This window comes from Corylus avellana, chromosome ca2 (genome assembly GCF_901000735.1).
Source record: "Corylus avellana chromosome ca2, CavTom2PMs-1.0".
In the NCBI taxonomy this organism is placed as follows: domain Eukaryota; kingdom Viridiplantae; phylum Streptophyta; class Magnoliopsida; order Fagales; family Betulaceae; genus Corylus; species Corylus avellana.
In genome coordinates, this window is record NC_081542.1 from 9,787,861 (window position 1) to 9,807,359 (window position 19,499).

The following is a 19,499-nucleotide window of genomic DNA, read 5'->3' on the forward strand; positions in this document are numbered from 1 at the left end:
ACAAAGTTTTAAACTCAAAAACTTTACAAGAACGGTCAATGAATTAGGCCAATCTAAAACCTAACACTTATAATAACCACACACTTTGAAAAACTTCAAAATTTCTCCCTCTCTCACCCAGACATACACTTAATTTTTTTATTTTTTTTTTAAAATAAAAATAAAGGGGTGGTTGCCAACTGCCCCTAGGGGAGGGGGTGGCCAACGAGCCACCCCCAGATGTGTCCTGGGGTGGGCGCGCTCCACCCCCATGGGCTAGCCGCCACCAGCCAACCCTAAGGTGGGGGTGCCCCCCCCCCAAAAAAAAAAAAGAAAAAAGTTTGAATTTTTTTTTTTAGTTTTATTTATATATTTTTTCACATTGTTTTGGGTATAAATTATTTTTTCTTAGTTTTATAAAAGAAAAGTGACGTTTGAATAGTGAAATGTCTTTTTTTTTTTAATATATTTTTTATTTTAAGGTGACGTTTGAACAGTGGTGACACCTTTATTGAGTTGTTGCTTGAGCAAAAAAGCTTTCAATTAGTGACGTTTCAACGGTAAACGTCACTATTCTTGAATCTCGACACTATGTTTTGTAATGTTTGACCAGCGTCACTATTTAAACGTCATTACTTGAAAATTGACTTTTTTGGACAAAAAACTTCACTTTTCATGCATCACTAATTGGGCTTTTTTTTGGTGAAGTTATATTATATTATGATTTAGGTGCGTTGAGTGTGACTAAGGCATAAAAGATCAAAATCACAAGTTTCTTATAACTTGTAAATGTGAGTTCCCTCAGATGATAAAATTAGGCATGATAGAATGATATCAATGTGAAGAGTTCTGGTTAATATGTTGGTACATTTGGAAGGTACTGAATTGGACATCATAAGAATACTTTTCACAAACTACTATTGTTAAGGGCTAGTTTTTTTTGTGCCGTCAACCTACAAATAGAAAGCCTGTCTATTTAGAAAATTCAGCCTAAAGGGACCCGTAACTTTACTCAAAAATGCCAAAGAGGCCATAAAATCTCTCTCAATAGGCTCAACCAATACCTTACAAGGGTGAGCCAAAGTGTTCCACCACATAAGGCCCACGACCTAGCTAATGTCCTACTATGAAGGGCCCACAACCCATCCTATATTAGATTCGGGAGGGTCAACAACCCAGCCTATTCAAACCATGGTTGATCACTCATCCTATACTTTATTCGGGAAGGTCAACAACCCAACCTATTCGGGCCATGGATGATCACTTATCCTATATTTTACCCAAGAGGGTCAATAACATAGCTTATTCGAACCCTAGTTGATCACTCATCCTATACTTTATCCGGTAAGGTCAACAACTCAACTTATTCGGGTCATGGTTGATGACTCGACTTATTCGAGCCCTTATAGATCACTAATCCTATAATTTAACCAAGAGGGTGGACAACCTAACATATTTGAAATTAAGATCTTTTCCATTTTATTTGAACTACATAATATCAGTTAGTTATAGTAGAAATATATTTTTGTCTATTTAAAAAGTAAAAAGACAAAATACCCCTCCACTATAACTAACTTGATATTATCTAATTCAAATGAACTGAAGAGAATCTTGTTCCACAAATTTGAGCCTTTGTCGTTCACTCATTGTACAACCTCCCTTTAAGATTGAGTACTTAAAACAAAACAATCAATTGGTACTAAGAGAAAGCTAAATTTTAATTAAGCTTGTTCGAACGAGTCCTGCCTTGTTTGAATGAACTTCGCCTCGATCGAACCAGAAAGCTAAATTTGAAATTTTAAGTTTTTTCTAGTTTTCATTTCTTGCATTTTATTTATATTTTTTTTCTCTATTTTATTTATTCTGAATTTTATATTGTGCTCCGTATATTTTTATCAAATATATGTTTATTTTATTACTTATTTATTATTCCAAAGTTCTATTTTCAAGTATGAATGGTAAAAGAAACCTATTGTTAAATAAAAAAGGACGAAGGAACTTATTTATCAAATGGTTAAAAATAAATTTTTATAATTATCAGAATTAAAAAATTTAAAATCCTTATTTATAAAGGTAGAAGCGGTTGGCTAAGTAATCGACCCCGATTCATCCCCCATTTTATTAATTTGGCGCCCATAAAAGGTTTTATTTATTTATTTTCCTTTCAATTTCCTGAACTCAGCCATATATACACGTGTCCTAACGAACACTCAAATTTAAACTTATATTTTCTCCACGTGTTCACTGCCACGGCGCCACCCCGCGCTCACTCACTCTCTCTCTCTCTCTCTCTCTCTCTCACTCTCACTCTGGCTTCTCTCTTTTCCTCAAGACTCTCTCCTCCGATGCGCACGTAACATTTACAGTTCCAGAGTTCCAGATTCAGATACCTTTCCCACCACGCAATCCCTCCTACTCTCCTGCCTCTCTGTCCATTTTCACCTTTTTCCTTTCGTCCATCCACATATCTAGACCTCCTCCTCCTCCTCCTCACTGTATATATACATACACACACAGCGCCATCTTTCTCCAGAAAATTCCATGGCCGAGTCCTCAGCGCCCAACCATCACCGCCACCGGAGCTCCTCCGATGCCTCGTCGGACATCTCCGTTGATCTCGAAGCCCTACCTGCCGCCGTTGACGTCAACGTCGACTTCGACTCTTCCGGCGAGGGTACCATTGAAATTAGTGGGATTACGGTGTTCTTTCCTTTTTTATTTTTTATTTTTTTTTTCGAGAAGATTAAGACGCCATTGCGGCAGTGCCACTATATCTCCTGCTCCTTACGTTTCCTCTTTATTCATTTTCTTCTTTAATATTCTATAATTTCAAAATTTATGATTGGAAGTCACTTTTATTTATTTGTAAACAATTTTGAAGCATTTTTAATTCTTTCCATTGCTTTCGCTTTCTATCTATATACATATATAGATATGTTATAGTTATTACAGTTTCTCCCTTTTTCAATGCAACGGTCTCTCAATTGTCTAAAGTTTAATCTTTTTTGGAGCAATTTAAGTATTAAGAAAAATAAATAAATTTTGCCTATATTTTTAATACCACTGCCTCTCGTGGTCTGTTGCTTTTTTTTTTTTTTTTTTTTTGTTACAAATCTTTATGAATGTGGGAAAGGTGCGGTTGTAATTAATGGGATAATCACGCTTATTTTTATTTTATTTGAATGATGATCAGAAGAATATTAGGTATTAGGATGTACTACAATTTGATTAATGAATGTGTTTTTGATCAGAGGTTACTGGGAGTAATTCATCAACACAGAGTGTGCCTGGGGAAGAGTTGGCGGTTGGAAGGTCAGATGCAGCTTCGAGTTCCAGTGATCAGCGTAGAAAGTCCAAGCAAGATCAAACCCTAGGAGTGTTGGCAGCTAAGTTTTTCGACGAGAAAGTTTCACCCAAGAAGAAGGTGTGATACATCAAGATAATGTTAACTTGTGCCGTTACAATTTGGCATCGCGCACATTTTGTTTGTTTTCATTACGAAATTACTTATGCAGGGTATAGATGGATATGTTTTTTACTTGATGATTAAATTAGTTTGTTATTTGCTTTAACGTTATTTGATTGATATGGATTTAAGACTCTATACGTGTATTGATTAGCTGGAGGACTTATGAAAGAGGAGAAACAATTATTATAAAACCAAACAACATCTATAGCTTAGATCAAATTTATTTTCCTGATAGATGGGTGTGGTCGATAATGCTATGATGAAAATAATTATTTGCTAAGCTGACATGAAACACTTAAAGTCTGTTTGGGATTGCGTTTTAGAAATAGAGCATTAAGTTAAAAAGCGCTTTTGGGCAAAAGCTTCATTTTTAAGCTTTTGCCAAAAGTGCGTTTTGGCCATTTTTAGGTTTTTTGGACCCTTAAAAGCGCTTTTAATATTTTTACCAAACGAGTACTTTTTTATTCAAATGGACTTTTTGAGTGTTAAATGCACTTTTAGGCTCTTCAAACGCAATTCCAACCAGGCCCTTATTATATATTAGGTCATTCTACTTCATTGAGTTCTTCATTTTCTTTTTTGAAATTTTTGTTGTAAATAAGCTGATTGTATGTTTTTTAACAAGTAATTGTTTGTTGCTATCACATGTGCACACACGCACATATACGTGTATATACATTTACTTTTATCTTAGGCTGCATTTGTTTCGGTGTAAATTTTTTTTCCCCATTTTCCAATGTTTGGTACTGGTAAACAACAAATTTCCGTATCAACAACAAATTTGCTACTGTAGGGGAGAAAATGGCTAATGCCTCTCCATAGGTTTAAACCATTTTTGGGAGCTTGTCTCTTCCTCTCTCTCTTTTCCTCATCCTCATTTTCTTGAACCATAGTACTACCGACCCTGCAGAGGATCCTAGTCACTGCGGTGCCACCGCACTCTGCTTCTTCTTGCGTACTATCCTCCCTATTCCGTCCCAACCTTCAACCTCAGAAAGGAACCCAATTGCCTTTCTCCCATTGGTGCCACCCTCCACTCAGAGTGTACTTGTATGGCGCCTGCATCCACCTCTATCAACGATGCCACTGTTGTCCTCCTCTCATCCACCTATCACCCGCCATTTCTACTGCCTCGTCATAACCTTCCCTCACATATTTCACAGTTGCCCCATCCCTGCCTGCCTGCATTGCAGCCCTTAAGAACTTCCTCCTCCTTCCAAAAAGAACTCCCCTTCTCTGATAGGTCCTTCTCATTGTTTGTCAGTTTTTGTGGGGGTTTTTTTGGTTGAATTGTTGGTGACAGTGTTTAATGTTGTCTGACAATTTTGAGTGGTTTTCAGTTGGTTGTCCATAGTGCATGATTATATTCTAGTACCTAATATATATACATAGTGTGTATGCATGTATATGAACATCAATATATGTTTGTATGTTTTTAAGTAAGAATGTATGTGTGCTTTATGTTTATGAGCACTTGGCTGTGTGCTTTAAGTATTTGGATGTTGACAATCCTTGAAAACTTTGCAGCTTAAATGGTTAAAACGAGTTGCTAAGGTTAAAGATGATGGGACTGTTCAATTTGAAGTTCCAGGAGATGTTAAACCCCAAAATCTTGATTTTGGTACTAGAGATTTTTATAATGAAGCCACCGACAAAGAACCTGTTGAAGAAGTTCAAGATATACCTCCACTGCAAATTGTGATGCTTATTGTTGGAACACGAGGAGATGTACAACCATTTGTTGCCATCGGAAAACGTTTGCAGGTTATTATCATTTTCTGCCTTATATGAGCCCTTTAATAGGTCTTGTTGGGGGAAAAAGTGAAATGAAAAACCAAAAAGCGAAGTTCTGCCACTATTCCACTTGTTGGCACCTTGTGTCATGCATCATCTTGTAGTGCATGATACAACTGCACATGTGACCTCATGTGAAAACTTTTCATCATACTGTAAATCTGAACATATACTCTACTAGCAATATGACTTTGTGGAAACTTTGCTTGCAGGAGTATGGGCATAGGGTTAGATTAGCAACTCATGCTAATTTCAAAGAGTTTGTCATGACTGCTGGGCTGGAGTTCTTTCCTTTAGGTGGAGATCCAAAAGTTCTTGCTGATTGTAAGTGTTCAAATCCTACTTTCTCAAAAGTCCCCCCCCTCCCCCCCCTTTTTTTGACAATGAGAATCTCATCTGACTATTCCGTTGCGTATTAACTGCTGAGATAGTAAATTATCTTTATAGAGGAACAAGTCAGTCGTGCTCCTCTTAGAAAGATTAGATCTTTGACCGGTTAATAAGTAATGCAGAACACCACCTATGGCGATGCAATGTAGTTGATATGATTGATTAAAGGAAGTCGTCTTTCCTTGGAGTTGGAAAGGGTTGGGGCTCCTCCAAAAAAACATTAAGACTCCACCTAAGATGATTCAAGGAAGTTCATTGAAAACTAAATTTGGCATTGACCTTTCATAGGTGTTAGAGCATATCATGGAGTTCAAAATAATAGTCACAGTATAAGACTATTACTGACTTACAGTTGAAGAATATCACTGAGTCACACTTGAAAACTATCACTGAAGTACATGTGAATAGTTAAAGATTATCATCTAGCTAACCTAGTTAGAGTAGAAGTCTATTTGTATCTAACATGATTCTCCTATAAATAGGAGCATGTTATATTGTAAATATTACTCAGAGAAATAAGAGCTTAATGCAGCCTTAGGGCTTGATCTTGTGGATGTAGGTCATAGACCGAACCACGTATATCTCTGTGTCACTTTCTTATTATTTATGCTTTATTATTTTCGCATTATAAAATCTTTCATGGTATCAGAGCCAATAGGCTAACGCCAATTGTTAGATCTTGGATTGCAATTTTCTTTTATGTTTCTTATCATTTGTTTCGATTGATTTCACAATCACGAAACCCATTTATCTATATTGTTTTATTTTTGTTGAAAAAAAAAAAAAAAAATTGTCGTCAGTCAGATACATGCAGAGCCAACCCCAACCCACTTCCTTTGGCCGACCCTTACACAGCCATCACCAGCCGCAGCACCGGTCTTTGCCTCACCGTTCACAGCCCCGCTCCATCCGGTCCAAACGCATCCATTCACGCCAGACTTTCAAGGGTTATTTTGTGGAGAAGAAGTGTTATGATAGTCTTTAACTATTCACATGTACTTCAGTGATAGTTTTCAAGTGTGACTCAGTGATATTCTTCAACTGTAAGTCAGTAATAGTCTTATACTGTGACTATTATTTTGAACTCCATGATATGCTCTAACAATAGGGAATGTAAATTTTTTTAATAGAATTTATAATTTCTTTGAAACTTTTCAAAAGCTGATGTATTCAAGTCTGGCTGCCTTAGTGTAATGTTAACAATGCACACTTGGCAAACTTTCCACCCTTCTCCTTCAATGTAGACATTCTGGAGGATAGTACCCCTATTAATCATTACAACAAATTCCCAGCTTTGGTCCAGAAAGCACATGCATCCCTTAATAAGAATGGGGTAATGGTGAGGTTATGGGTTTGAGTCCCATAGAGTGTGCGCGTTTCTTATCAAAAGAAAAAAGAAAAGGAAAAAAAAAAAGGTTCTAGAAACATATAGACAGTAGAGAGAATGGCAGATATTAGCATCAGCATATGCTTTTAGAATAATGGAGATGTGTGATGAAACACTCAGATAAATTTGAAAGGTTAAAATAAATGTATAGTTAGTAACATATGTGTGACGCCTAATGCACAATGATTATGAGCACAGCATTATAGATATTAATCTAGGGAAAATTTTTAGAAAATAAGTTGCATTGTGAGTTCATTGCGAAAAGCATTGTGGGTGATATAATCTTTGGAAGATATGTTAATCAAGTGATTTTATGACTACCACCTTTATGTAACAGTATACATCAGCAACATTATTGGTGGTAATGTGGCTGATAGGCCACAACCAGTGATACCCAGAGACCCTTGATTTCACCTGTTGCACTGTGTTATAACATTGCATGATATAAGGATGTGGCTACTGAATACTCCTAAATAGTGGAAATTCATTGAGAAGTCAACAAGTCCAGTACTAGTAATGTAACTGCATTCGATACTTCTACCATAGTCCGACTTAACGTAGACCATAACTATGAATTAATAGTGTCCTGGTGGTAATGAGAAATAATGTGGGGGGTAAAAGATTAGATAAAGGATTTATATGTTACTGAGTGGATTAAAATTGTAGGCCCATTTGTTGTGCTGTAGCAATTAACTGGTTCTGTAGGTAATATCAAATCCTGGTTTCTGTTTTGAATTTGCAAGTTTCTGTCTCTGCTAAGGAAAGAAAAACAAGTCTCATAGGCCTTCATCAAGAATGCATTGAAGAAAACCTAGAGAGATAGTTGCAAGAAATGTTGTTACAGTTGAACACATTGCCAAATCTCCAAAGAATTAAAAAAACATAGTCTGTAAAATGGCTAAAAACTAAATGTTCTCTAGATGAACTCGGAAATGTTTTGGGATTAAGTGCTCTTTGGACTTGAGAACCTTATGATTTCCCTTTTGTGACTTGATTATTGAAGCTATATATTCCATGGTTGGCTTTTCATGTCGATCCTTGTTTTTAAATTGAGTATCTTTAGAACTTGAATTCATAAGGTACTAAATTTGATTGTAGCAAATTATTAAGGCTTTTATTTTATTTCCTTTCTCAATGTCTCTCTTTTAATTTTCCTAATTTATTGCATGAAATTTATGGTTGTACCTCAATTGCGTAGAGTTCATTCTCATACTTTTGACTGCCCAACCTTGATTCCTGTAGTTACGGTAATGACGGACAGATTTTTGGTTGGGCTTATAAAACTATGGGTTCTTTTATTGCATAGCCCATTGGTTTTCAAATTGAATCAGTTTAGAACTTGCCAATGAAAAAAAAAGAATCAGTTTGGGGCTTGAATCCAGGAGATGAATTTCACCAGTGTGCTTTAGCTCAAATGGTACCAAGTCCCCAGTAAGGATGGGGTGGAGCTTGAATCCATGGGTTCAAGATTCACTGACTGCCTTTCATGAACTCATAATGTATTTTGCTCCCTTTTTCTTTCAACCTTGTTGTTTACTTCATAATGATTTATGTCTTTTATGCAGATATGGTCAAGAATAAAGGGTTCTTACCATCAGGACCTTCAGAAATATCGATCCAGCGAAGTCAAATAAAGAATATTATATTCTCTTTACTTCCTGCATGCAAGGATCCAGATCCCGAATCCAAAGTTCCTTTTACAGCAGATGCAATAATAGCCAATCCTCCAGCATATGGTTAGCTTCTGTCACTTTTTTATTTTTGTATGTTATTTCCTTAAAATTTTATCTAGAAATTTTCAAAGATCAATAGGTTTCTTTTCACTCAAAGTGCTGTCTTAAAATTTAAGAAGGATTTATACAGCAAATGGTGGCTGTGCTACTTCATAGCAGCAAAGTTGGAAACCTGGGGTAGTTGACATTGTCTATTGCAAGTTTTCACAAACATTTAAATAAGTTGTTTGCCAAATTGAACAACACTAAGATGATGGATCATGCATATTTTTATTTGGGTACTATGTTATTTTCTTAAAAAGTTCGTAAGCATATTAAATTCGAAAAATGTACTTTTGTCTTTGTCAAGTACTTCATTACTGATTTCTATCATAATGGTTTGGGGGAGGAAGATCTGATGAGGGGAGTTGCACTGTAAGAAGGGTGGAATGTCTCCAGAGAAGTAGCTTGAGAAAAAATTGAGGCAATTTGTAAGAAGTGCTTAGGTGAGCTAGCAGTCAGAAAGTTTTTGACCTTAGTAAAGAGATATATCCATTCACCTTGAGGCTGTGATCTTGAGAGGTAGTATTTTTCTGAGAATGATACTTACTCTCGACTGACTTCTTTGACGCTACTTAGAGTTGCCATTGAATGGCTGAAAAGCTTCACAAAACTGCACTTGTTGTGGGGCTCCTTACAGTGTAAGGGGTGGCATATAAAGAAATAGCCATGAATTTATTCAAGCCCAGTAGTCATTCTCAACATGCGTTTTATTCGATTTATACCTATCCTGCTTATATTTTAACATGTTTCATGGAGAACCACTCAAAAAATATGCGTGGAGGTGGTGCAGCCAAGGAAGTTTGGAGGATGGTTCTGTTGTGTATAATGTGGTGTATTTGGCGTGAAAGAAATGCTCAGAATTTTGAAGATGTAGAGACCTCGACGTTCGAATTGAGGAAGCTTCTACTTAACACAATAAATATTTGGATAGCGGCACATGATAGCTTGCGTGTTTTTACTTAGGCAGATTTTTTAAATTTATGAATTTTTTTTTGTTCATATTAGGAGTTCTCTTGTATACTCCTTGTGTACTAAGGTTGCGCAGCTTGCGCCCCTTTGTGCTTTATTAATGATATGACATTGTTTATAAAAAAAAAAAAAAACCCGTGAACCTATTGGAAAGATTGTGGCTGAGGCTCTATCCCAAGGTTGAGTCTTCGATGTCCTTCATGTGATTCCACCAAGTCAAATCTCCATAAGGATTTTCCTATATATGTAATTGGTTGAAGGAGGTGCATCTACATGGCTTTTCTTATATGTAATTGGTTGAAGGAGATGGTTTTAATCAAGTGAATAGCCGTGATGCTTCTTCACTGACAACGTGACAGGCTCCATAGTGCTGTTTTTTAATCCAATTAGGTGTTGTGCATCATGGTGGGGAGCTAGGGTGTACTTGTGGAAGTGGCCTCTATGATATCCTTTAGTTCTTGACATGATTTATGTGATTGGCCTTAGTGTTATTGATGTGATAATGATTGTTAGAAGAGTTTGCTAGGGCTTAGAGTACATGGGTATTTTAGTCATTGTAATATTTTTCAACCTATATAATAAACGTGCGGGGTAACGAGCCTCCACCTTCTCTCTAAACTTTTCATGGAAAGTTGCAAACTACAAAATGGTATCAGAGTGTGTTTAGGATCCTTGTCGAAACCGCTTGTTTGTAGTCTTGATTTTTTTTTTTTGGTTGACGTTTGATATCTTGGTGTTGGTATTTATAGTCCCAGTGGCAGCACCAGTGACTTGATGAAGCACTAAAAGAGCTAAACATTGTGACCGGGAAATCTCCGGTGTGAAAGAAATCGATTATGTTTGTTCTTTGGAGGTGTCAGATCAATTTTGGTGGTGTAGTTTGGTTTTCTGTGATGTTTTCAGTGATTTTGTGGTGTCTCAGTAGTTTTCGTGGTCGGTGGCATTCTTTGTGGTGCTTGGTGGCTATTTTGGTGAACTCTTGCGATTATAAGTGGTTTTTGTGGTTTCTGGCAGCTTCGTGGTGGTGCTCAGTTGAATGTGCGTTATCTCATGCTCTTTTTGTCTTCAATAAATTGTAATGTTCAATTGAATCACAATTGGAAATTAACTTACACTGTGGTGAAAGAATAGAGGCATCAGGGGTCATGTCATACCAGTACAGAATCTAGGATAGGATTTTAGCAAGTGTTGGCACATGTATAACATAGGAAAACAAAACATCACCGGTAGATAGTAGTGTTTTTGGCACGTTCCCTAGCAGAAATCTAGATGACATTTCATCTCAGAAACTGTTATTTTTTTTAATGGATTTAAAAATGACGATTTAGTTAAAGACTGGACATTTCTGGGCTGTTTCAAGTGTTTAATGACCTGAATTTTGGAAAAGTGTATTTTCTTTTAAAATTCTTAAAAGCAGTATTTTTAGGGATATATTTGTAAAATGATTTCTAAATTTACTTGCCTGTTGTGTCTTGTTATTTTTAGTTTCTCTCTCTTTAGAAATTTAAGACAGTTCTTGTTTTCTCTACTAAACAGGTTCATATAAAGTTTGGTGTGACTGTGAGTCAGCCGCTCGGAACACAGTCGCATGGATGTCAATAAAGCGCTTTCAGAATATGATTCATATTATTTAAGCAAGCTTACATGCTTGTGTTTGCAATATATGCATATGCATGTACTTGCAATATAATTAATTTGATTTTTGACAACAAACAAGATTTAACAACTAAATCAAGAAGTCATTTATATGATGTAGGTTCTGCTTGCCTTTAGAAAATTCCAGTTGGTGATAATAAGAGGGTGGCTATTTGAGGAAGTCTATTGTTAGGGAGATTGATGCCTTAGAGAGTCTTTTTAGTGAGCCCAAAATATAGCATATTGAGACACCACTAAACCCAAAAGCTTAAGCCTATAGGTTTGGGGCCCAACTATGTTATAGTCACTCACACTTATGACATCTTTCCAATGTGGGACTCAAAACCTTTCTACACTCACATGTGTATACTCAAAAATCTCTCTCATGTGTGAGTCCATTAACACATTGTTTTTTTTTTTTGATATGTAATATCAATTCATATATAAGCGCAAAGGGGCGCAACCCATGTACACAGGTGGTATACAATAGAGCCCAAGTATACATTAGCTTTTAAGTTGAAAATAAAGCACATAAATCTAAAAATTCAGCAAACGTTGAAGCTTGCGACGAATGCCACATTACTCTCCACGAGTAAAGTGTTTGGAGTACCATTTTCTTCAACTCGATTAGCCCAAGTTCACGGTCCTCAAAACTCCGTGCATTCCTTTCTCTCCATAGACACCACATTACTCACAAAGGAACCATTCTCCTTTCACTCCAAGGACGCTCATCCATGCTCTCACCTTGCACCCTTTTTTTTGTCCTTACGACAAGAACCTTTGTTCGTGCTTGCGCTACTCCACCATACCACACATCACCATCGGTCTGATACCATTTGTTAGGGTGATTGATACATTGGAAAGTTTTTTAAGTGAATCCATAATATAGCATGTTGAGACAGCATTCAAGCAAAAAGCTTAAGTCTATGGGTTTGGGCCCAACACTCACACTTATGACATCTTTCCAAGGTGGGACTCAAACCTTTCTACACTTACACGTGTATACTCAACATTTATCTATTAAACCTACTTGATGTTTAGTTTGTTTGATTCGTTAAAACTTGAAGTTCAAGTCCTTCTGCATTGTCTATTTGTTCTCATGTTTTAGTCTAGTCTACTTTTCCAGTTTATATGCGTGTTTCAGGACTCAGGTTCTCTGGCTATAGCTTCTCTACTAAATGTCGTTGTGCTAGCCTTGTTAAAGACAAAAAATAATGATATAATAGTAACTCTGTTAAGTTGATGTCAAAGACTGCTGGAAGTCATTCAATTGACTGTTAACATGTGCAAATATTTGTTCAGGACATACTCATGTTGCTGAGGCGCTAAGAGTACCACTCCATATATTTTTCACAATGCCATGGACGTAAGTCTTGTTTTGTGGGTTAAGCTTGTTGCTACAGATATTCTATCAAATAGTTCATTTGATTCTGACAACGTGTTTCAATTTTTGAGTGCATTATTCATTTAAAATTACATATTTCTCAGTGAAACATGATAAGATGATCTACATAGTAGCCAAAAAGTGTTATTCTCTTGCATGCCTTTCTTTTTTCTTTTTTTTTGGGTTAGCTTTTATATACCAACTTAATCTGGGACTATTATTACGAATTATAAATATTTGACTCGTTTTTTCAGGCCTACTAGTGAATTCCCTCACCCTCTATCCCGTGTTGGGCAACAAATTGGATATAGAGTGAGTCTCTTTTAGTACTTTCTTAATCCTTATTGATTTTGATTTTTTGTGAACGAATACTTCAATTGGTAATTGTATATTTTATAATTTTAGTTAGACTACCTTTTGCAGCTTTCTTATCAGATTGTTGATGCATTAATTTGGCTTGGAATACGAGACATCATTAATGAGTTCAGGAAGAAAAAGCTAAAGTTAAGACCTGTTACATATCTACAAGGATCGGATAGCTCTCCTCTTGAAGTTCCCTATGGATACCTATGGAGTCCTCACCTTGTTCCCAAACCAAAAGGTGATATGTTCACATTTCCCATTATGCTTTTCATTGACTCAATGTGATATGGGGTACTTGATTGTTGAAATTACATAAAAGATTTTAAGAATGCCATAGTTCTACTACACTAGAATTATCTCTTTTAAGTTTCTTTTCTTATGTAAACATCTATTTTTTTTTTTGTAAAATCTCTAATTGGTTGTATTAATATTGTTGATGTGGCATTTGTTGAGATTTTAAGATTGTTGCTGATAATTTGAGATAGACTGGACATAGTTTATCAAAACTTCGATTGAGGTTGTGAACATAAAGACACATTCAAAGATCTTGGTGGTAAGAAAAAATAGAGGAGATGAAGGAAATAATATGGAGTGAAGAGATAATTTATCTAGGACAGAAGAAAGTATCCTATTAATAAGACAACATTGTAGTTAGAAATAATATTGTGGTATGCTACGGAGGGGGAGTCTTTGTGGAGGTCAGTGGTGGAAACTTAGTATGATAGTTTGTGGGGAGGTTGGTGTTCTAATGAGGTTGTGGGGCCCTTGGGAGCAGGAGTGTGGAAATATATTAGGAGGGGTTGGGGAGATTTCTCTAGATTTGTTAGATATGAGTTGGGAAATGGGTACAAGGTGAGGTTTTGGAATGATTTATGGTGTGGGGAACAACCCTTGAAGGTTTCTTATCCGAACTTGTTTAGTTTTGCACTTTGTAAGGATGCATGAGTGGTAGACCATATTCAGTTTGGGAATGAAAATCTACAATGGAATATATTCTTTACTAGACCAGTGCATAATTGGGAGGTGGAAGTGGTATTTCTTTCTTTGAGCTATTGTATTCTCACAAACTAAGGCAAGGAGGCCATGATAGAATTTGTTGGATCCTTTCCAAACGGAGAAAGTTTGAGGTGAAGTCCTACTATCATGTGTTATGCGCTCCTGTAAATTCCCCTTTTTCTTGGAAGAGCATTTTGAGAGTTAAAACTCCTTCAAGAGTGACGTTTTTTGTGTGGACGATGACTTTAGGGAAAATTTGGACGTTGGATAATTTGAGAAAGAGGAATGTCATAGTGGTGGATTGGTGTTGTATGAGCAAGAAGAGTGGGGATTCTATTGATCACCTCCTTCTCCATTGTGAAATAGCTAGAAAATTATGGAGTTCACTTTTCCATTGTGTTGATCGTGTTATGCCTAGAAGGGTGATAGAGTTGTTTATGAGTTGGAGAGGACAGATAGGAAGTCGTAATATTTTGGAAGTTTGGAGGTTGGCTCCTTTGTGTATAATGTGGTTTATTTAGAGAGAGGAATGCAAGGAGTTTTGAAGAATGAGAGACTTCGGTTAGAGCTGAAAATGTTTTTGGTCAAATCCCTCTACACATGGATAGCAGCATTCAATACTTTGCCATTTTCTATTTTCCCTAGTTTTTTGATTTTTGTTCATTTTCTACAAATTAGGGGGTTTCTCTTGTATACATTTTATGTACTAGAATTGCGCCTCTTTGCACTATTAATGAAAGTGAATAATATATATATATATATATATATATATATATATATATATATATAAAGTAAATGCATCACTCTTAAAACATTTTGGGAAATGCATGTTAAATAAGAGAGCTGAAACAATTTTCGACAAATGATGATTCTTACGCTCAGTCACCATTTTTTTGGAAAATGAATTCAGGAGGTTTTGTTAATAATGCCTTTATCAGACAAATAAATAGCAGAGGAACTAGATGCATAGTCTATGGCATTATTAGAAATGCAAAACATGGATTTTTCATCCAAATTGAGTTTTAATTTCACTATAGAATGTCTGAAATATAGAGAATAACCATGTCATATGTGAGCCTGGGTATAACAATGTCAGATCGTTTTTCATCAAGAAGAACAATGTCATTCCACTTATGGGCCACAATTAAGCATACTTATTTCCTGGTATAGCATCATTTCATAACAAAGAGCCTTGGCAAGGACAGATATCCCTCCTTTGAAGAGACCTGATGGGTTGAGCCATAGGGTTCTCCATGTAGATCCTAACAATATTTCACTAAATGATTATTACAACCACAATGAGTATACTTACGAGATTCATGGCCTCCAGTACAACTTCCCATCTAGAGTCACGACCACCACCTGAACCCTGATCACATCTTGTAATGCCCCCATCCGTTAGGACTAGGTTTGTCAACTGGTTCTCTCATAGGAGCAAAGCATTATAAGGTTTACTACAGTAATTAACTAAATGTGGTAGTAAATGCATGATAAAAATGTCATCAAATTTTAAACTTGATTGAATGCAGAAACTCTTGGTCAAATTTCTAAAATGTCATCAAATTTTCATGCATGCAAATGGCGAAAGTAATAATCAGGCTGAGAATTTTATCCTTGTTATGTAAGAGGAACTTAATTTTTTCTGGGGCGTATAATGGTTTTGGGGCTTTATGAGCATTTATTATGGTTCTTGAATTTCAAAATATGTAAATTGCCTCAAAATTTTCAGTAGGTCTCCTTGCTTGATTGAGAATTTAATCTCGTGTTTCACTTAGAAGATGATGTAAAATTGCAGTGCTATAGTATTAATCTGGGTGAGATCTCTTCCTAACTCTACATATCAGGACCTATTTTTTAATGTTGAAACTTCCATTACACGTTCTCTAATACAGGTCATTTGAGAACCAGATTGCTTATGAATTTGGTTTGTATATTCTTTCCAAAGAAAAGTGAGGATATGATCGTGTTTTGGTGAACTTGTAGTCATTGTCTGAGATGCCAAAAGTGATGGAACCTTTATTTCTCTTCCCTTATCTTGCACCAAATGTCTTCAGGGACAGTGGGTCAGATAGCATTTTGGCTGCACTTGGGTTGGGTTGTTCTCAAATGACATGTTCTTGGGTGGAAATAGTTGTTCCTTCATGTATTATTACTTTCTCTATCTTTGCATATGAGGCTTTTGTTTTTCATTTTTAATATTAACCGAATCTCATGTCTTCGCCGGAGACGGTCCACAGTCACTGGAAACAGCAGACCACTCAGAAAATACCAAAACTGAACCCACAGAATGAATCGATGACAACAAGTAACCTTTTTTTTGTTTTTTTTTTTCAACTCCAAGAAATTTTTTTTTCTGATGACCACCATGTATGCCGGCCACCTTGTGGATCACCAACCAGCACAGACCACGTCGAGACCCACTCATACTTCTTGACAGAACGCACACCCCAACACAGACGATGAAAAACTTGATGGCTGCGATGACGACGACATCACACCCCTAAGGACGGTGATATCGACACCATCTACCCCCGTTCATGGGCATGAAGCCCAAACAGAATCCTGTATTTCTGGATAAAGAGCAGGGTATTCAACTGGTTTTTTTTTTTTTTGAGAAAAGAGAAAAGAAAAAAAATGGAAAAAAAATGGAGTGGGTATGAGAGAATCGTTGCTCTGATACCATGTAGTTTTGTATATTGGACAGAATAGAACAATAGAATAGAGGAGGCTATTAATCATGACCTTGCCACACTCCCCTCATACTGTATATATATATAAACCAACATAGAGTACAAAGACCAAAATACCCATACAATATATTTTTCTTACATCTTTCAATGCTAACTTGTTTTTGGTGTACTGCCTCCATCCTCATTTTTGCTGATACCTTGAGCACTCACAGGCGTGCTCTTGGTGCTGCTACTTGATGGACGTTATACTAATTAAAGCTATTTGTTTTGCAGATTGGGGACCTAACATTGATGTAGTTGGATTTTGTTTTCTTGACCTTGCGTCAAATTATCAACCTCCAGATTCACTAGTGAAATGGCTTGAAGCTGGAAAAGGGCCCATCTATGTTGGGTTTGGTAGCCTTGTGAGTTTCTTTTCTCTGAACTTTTATTTTTATTTCTATTTTTGTTTATGGATTTTATATTTTGATGAAACATAACATCCAACAAAAGATATTGAAAAATTAGGGATATTTGATTATTCTTTTCTATCGAGAGAGTATATTGAAGGTGTATTTATTATAGATGAGTCTTGAAGAGATTATAGCTTATTTGTATAGTCATTTAGATTGATTCTGGAATCTCTAATCTGAATAGTTTAACAACCCTTGCCTCCTAGGCATGAGGATAAACTGCTTAGCCCGTCAGGGGTGAAAGCTCTTGATTATCTGGTAACTGGTTCTGGCGGGTAGGGTCAATTACCCGTAGGAATTTGATTAACGGTGAGGATTGTTGTACAGTATGCGTTTGCGACGTGCAATTAATCTGAGTAAAGTTCTCCCACGTTTTCAAAAAAAAAAAAATAGTTTAACAACCCGCATAATAAACTATGAAGTTTAAGAGTTTATATCTTCCTCCTCGATGCCTTCCTGAAGCTACTTTATAGGGTTTTTGGTGTGAGCATTGTGTAATCAACTTAATAACAAACTATGTAGCATTACTGTGGAGAATGATTACTTTATGGTCATATTTCTAGATAGGGTCAAAAGAAGGTAGCCCGAGTATATGCTAAACTCTGCACGACAGCACGACAAGTATGTGATTGACTAATATTCTCACTTTTTTGAAGTACTTTTTACTGCTTAGGAGATGAAAGTGAATATTGTAGATAAACTGTAATTGTGTAACCTTTTATGTGCATGTTTTCACATGAAGGGACGTTCTATCACAGAGCATTTGACAATACATGTTGCAAAAGGGCAGAATATTTGTTATGATATATTAGTACTTCATGTTGATGTTGGAAACATAATCAATTCCTGATTCCCTGATTTTGTTCTCATTATTATTGTGATATGCATCTATTTGATTTCCATAATAAGTTGTATTCCTTTTCTATTTAAGCATGTAGATGCCATATTGGCTAAGGCAGAAAACAATATATAATTGGTATTTTTCTTCCATTATTCAACTCTTCGAAATACTAATATCTTGTAAACCTTTTGGAAAAAGAATTTGTAATTTAACGAATATCATGTTAAATCACTAATTGTTCTAAAAGTTTAAGCTGAAACGAAATAGTAAATTTAAGGGTAAAGTCTACTTAACCCTCTCAAACTACCATTCCAATGACAATCTACCCCCCAAACTATCAATTGTGATAATTTACCCCCCAAACTACCAAAACAATGACAATGTACCCCGGATTTTAACAAAATGACAAAATTTCCCTTACTAAAATAAAAATAAAAATACGAAAATTTCATATTTTTTCAAAATTTTAAGGGTATTTTTGTTTTATTGAATATTTTAAAGGGGTAATTTCATCATTTTGTTAGCATTGAGGGGTACATTGTCATTGTTTTGGTAGTTTGGAGGGTACATTGTCGTAATTGATAGTTTGGGGGGTAGATTGTCAATGGGGCAATAGTTTGAGGGGGTTAAATGGATTTTGCCCTAAATTTAATCATTTAATTAATATTCTAAAATTCCACACATCTCGGATCTCATTTCCCCCTCCAACTCTTGGAATGCTCCCCTCATCTCCTCTCTCTATGATGAGTCGAGTGCCAAAGGCATCCTTAGAATTAGACTCCCTATTAATCCTACTCCTGAACTCCCCTTCTAGAGATTTCACTTCCAAATCAGCCTACCTCTTTCAAGCCAGCTTGAGACCAACCACTCGGTAGAAAGTCCAAAAAAAATATTTGGAAGCTCAATCTCAATGATAGACTAAAGCTTCCACTTTGCTTTGAAAAATCTTGGAATATGCTTCCAACCAAGGTACACATTTCTTCTCTCCTTTCCAATTCCTATTCTGACCTCCTGTGCCCCCTTTGCAAAACTGGTAATGTCTCTATAGTCCATCTCTTGTTTAACTGCATTTTTGCCCGAGTGGTTTGGTGAGAATCCTTTTGGCCTCTCAACTCTCAAGCTCTGGGCATCTCCTTCATGACAAACTGGATCAGCACGATTCTGAACCTGAGATAACTGCTTGTCATCCCATTAGCTGGGCATCATCTTCTCCAGATTTTTGCTGTTGTTACCTATGACTGCTTTGGTTCTCCCGAAACAAAGATCATCATGACAACTCCCTCCCAGTGGCTATCTCTTTAGCCAGATCTGTCAAGAAATTTCACTGGAGCATCTCTAAGCCTGGAATCCAATTCTCAACCCTTGGTCGAGAGAT

General features: G+C 36.3%; 1 protein-coding gene across 3 annotated transcripts in view; it reads left to right on the forward strand.

Annotated features, from left to right (window-relative positions):
* The first annotated feature begins 2,265 nt into the window (after positions 1–2,265).
* The window catches only part of LOC132169741 (sterol 3-beta-glucosyltransferase UGT80A2-like), a 35,271-nt gene continuing 18,037 nt past the window's right edge, over positions 2,266–19,499 (forward strand). For 2 of the 3 annotated variants that reach the window (XM_059580723.1, XM_059580725.1), the window contains exons 1-9: positions 2,266–2,668; positions 3,231–3,403; positions 4,976–5,212; positions 5,455–5,566; positions 8,585–8,755; positions 12,701–12,764; positions 13,037–13,094; positions 13,206–13,383; positions 17,105–17,235. In XM_059580723.1, the coding sequence (XP_059436706.1) occupies positions 2,521–2,668; positions 3,231–3,403; positions 4,976–5,212; positions 5,455–5,566; positions 8,585–8,755; positions 12,701–12,764; positions 13,037–13,094; positions 13,206–13,383; positions 17,105–17,235 (1,272 nt within the window). In that variant the 5' untranslated portion in view covers positions 2,266–2,520. The remainder of the gene's footprint in view (positions 2,669–3,230; positions 3,404–4,975; positions 5,213–5,454; positions 5,567–8,584; positions 8,756–12,700; positions 12,765–13,036; positions 13,095–13,205; positions 13,384–17,104; positions 17,236–19,499) is intronic. The other variant, XM_059580724.1, reaches the window with a different exon arrangement.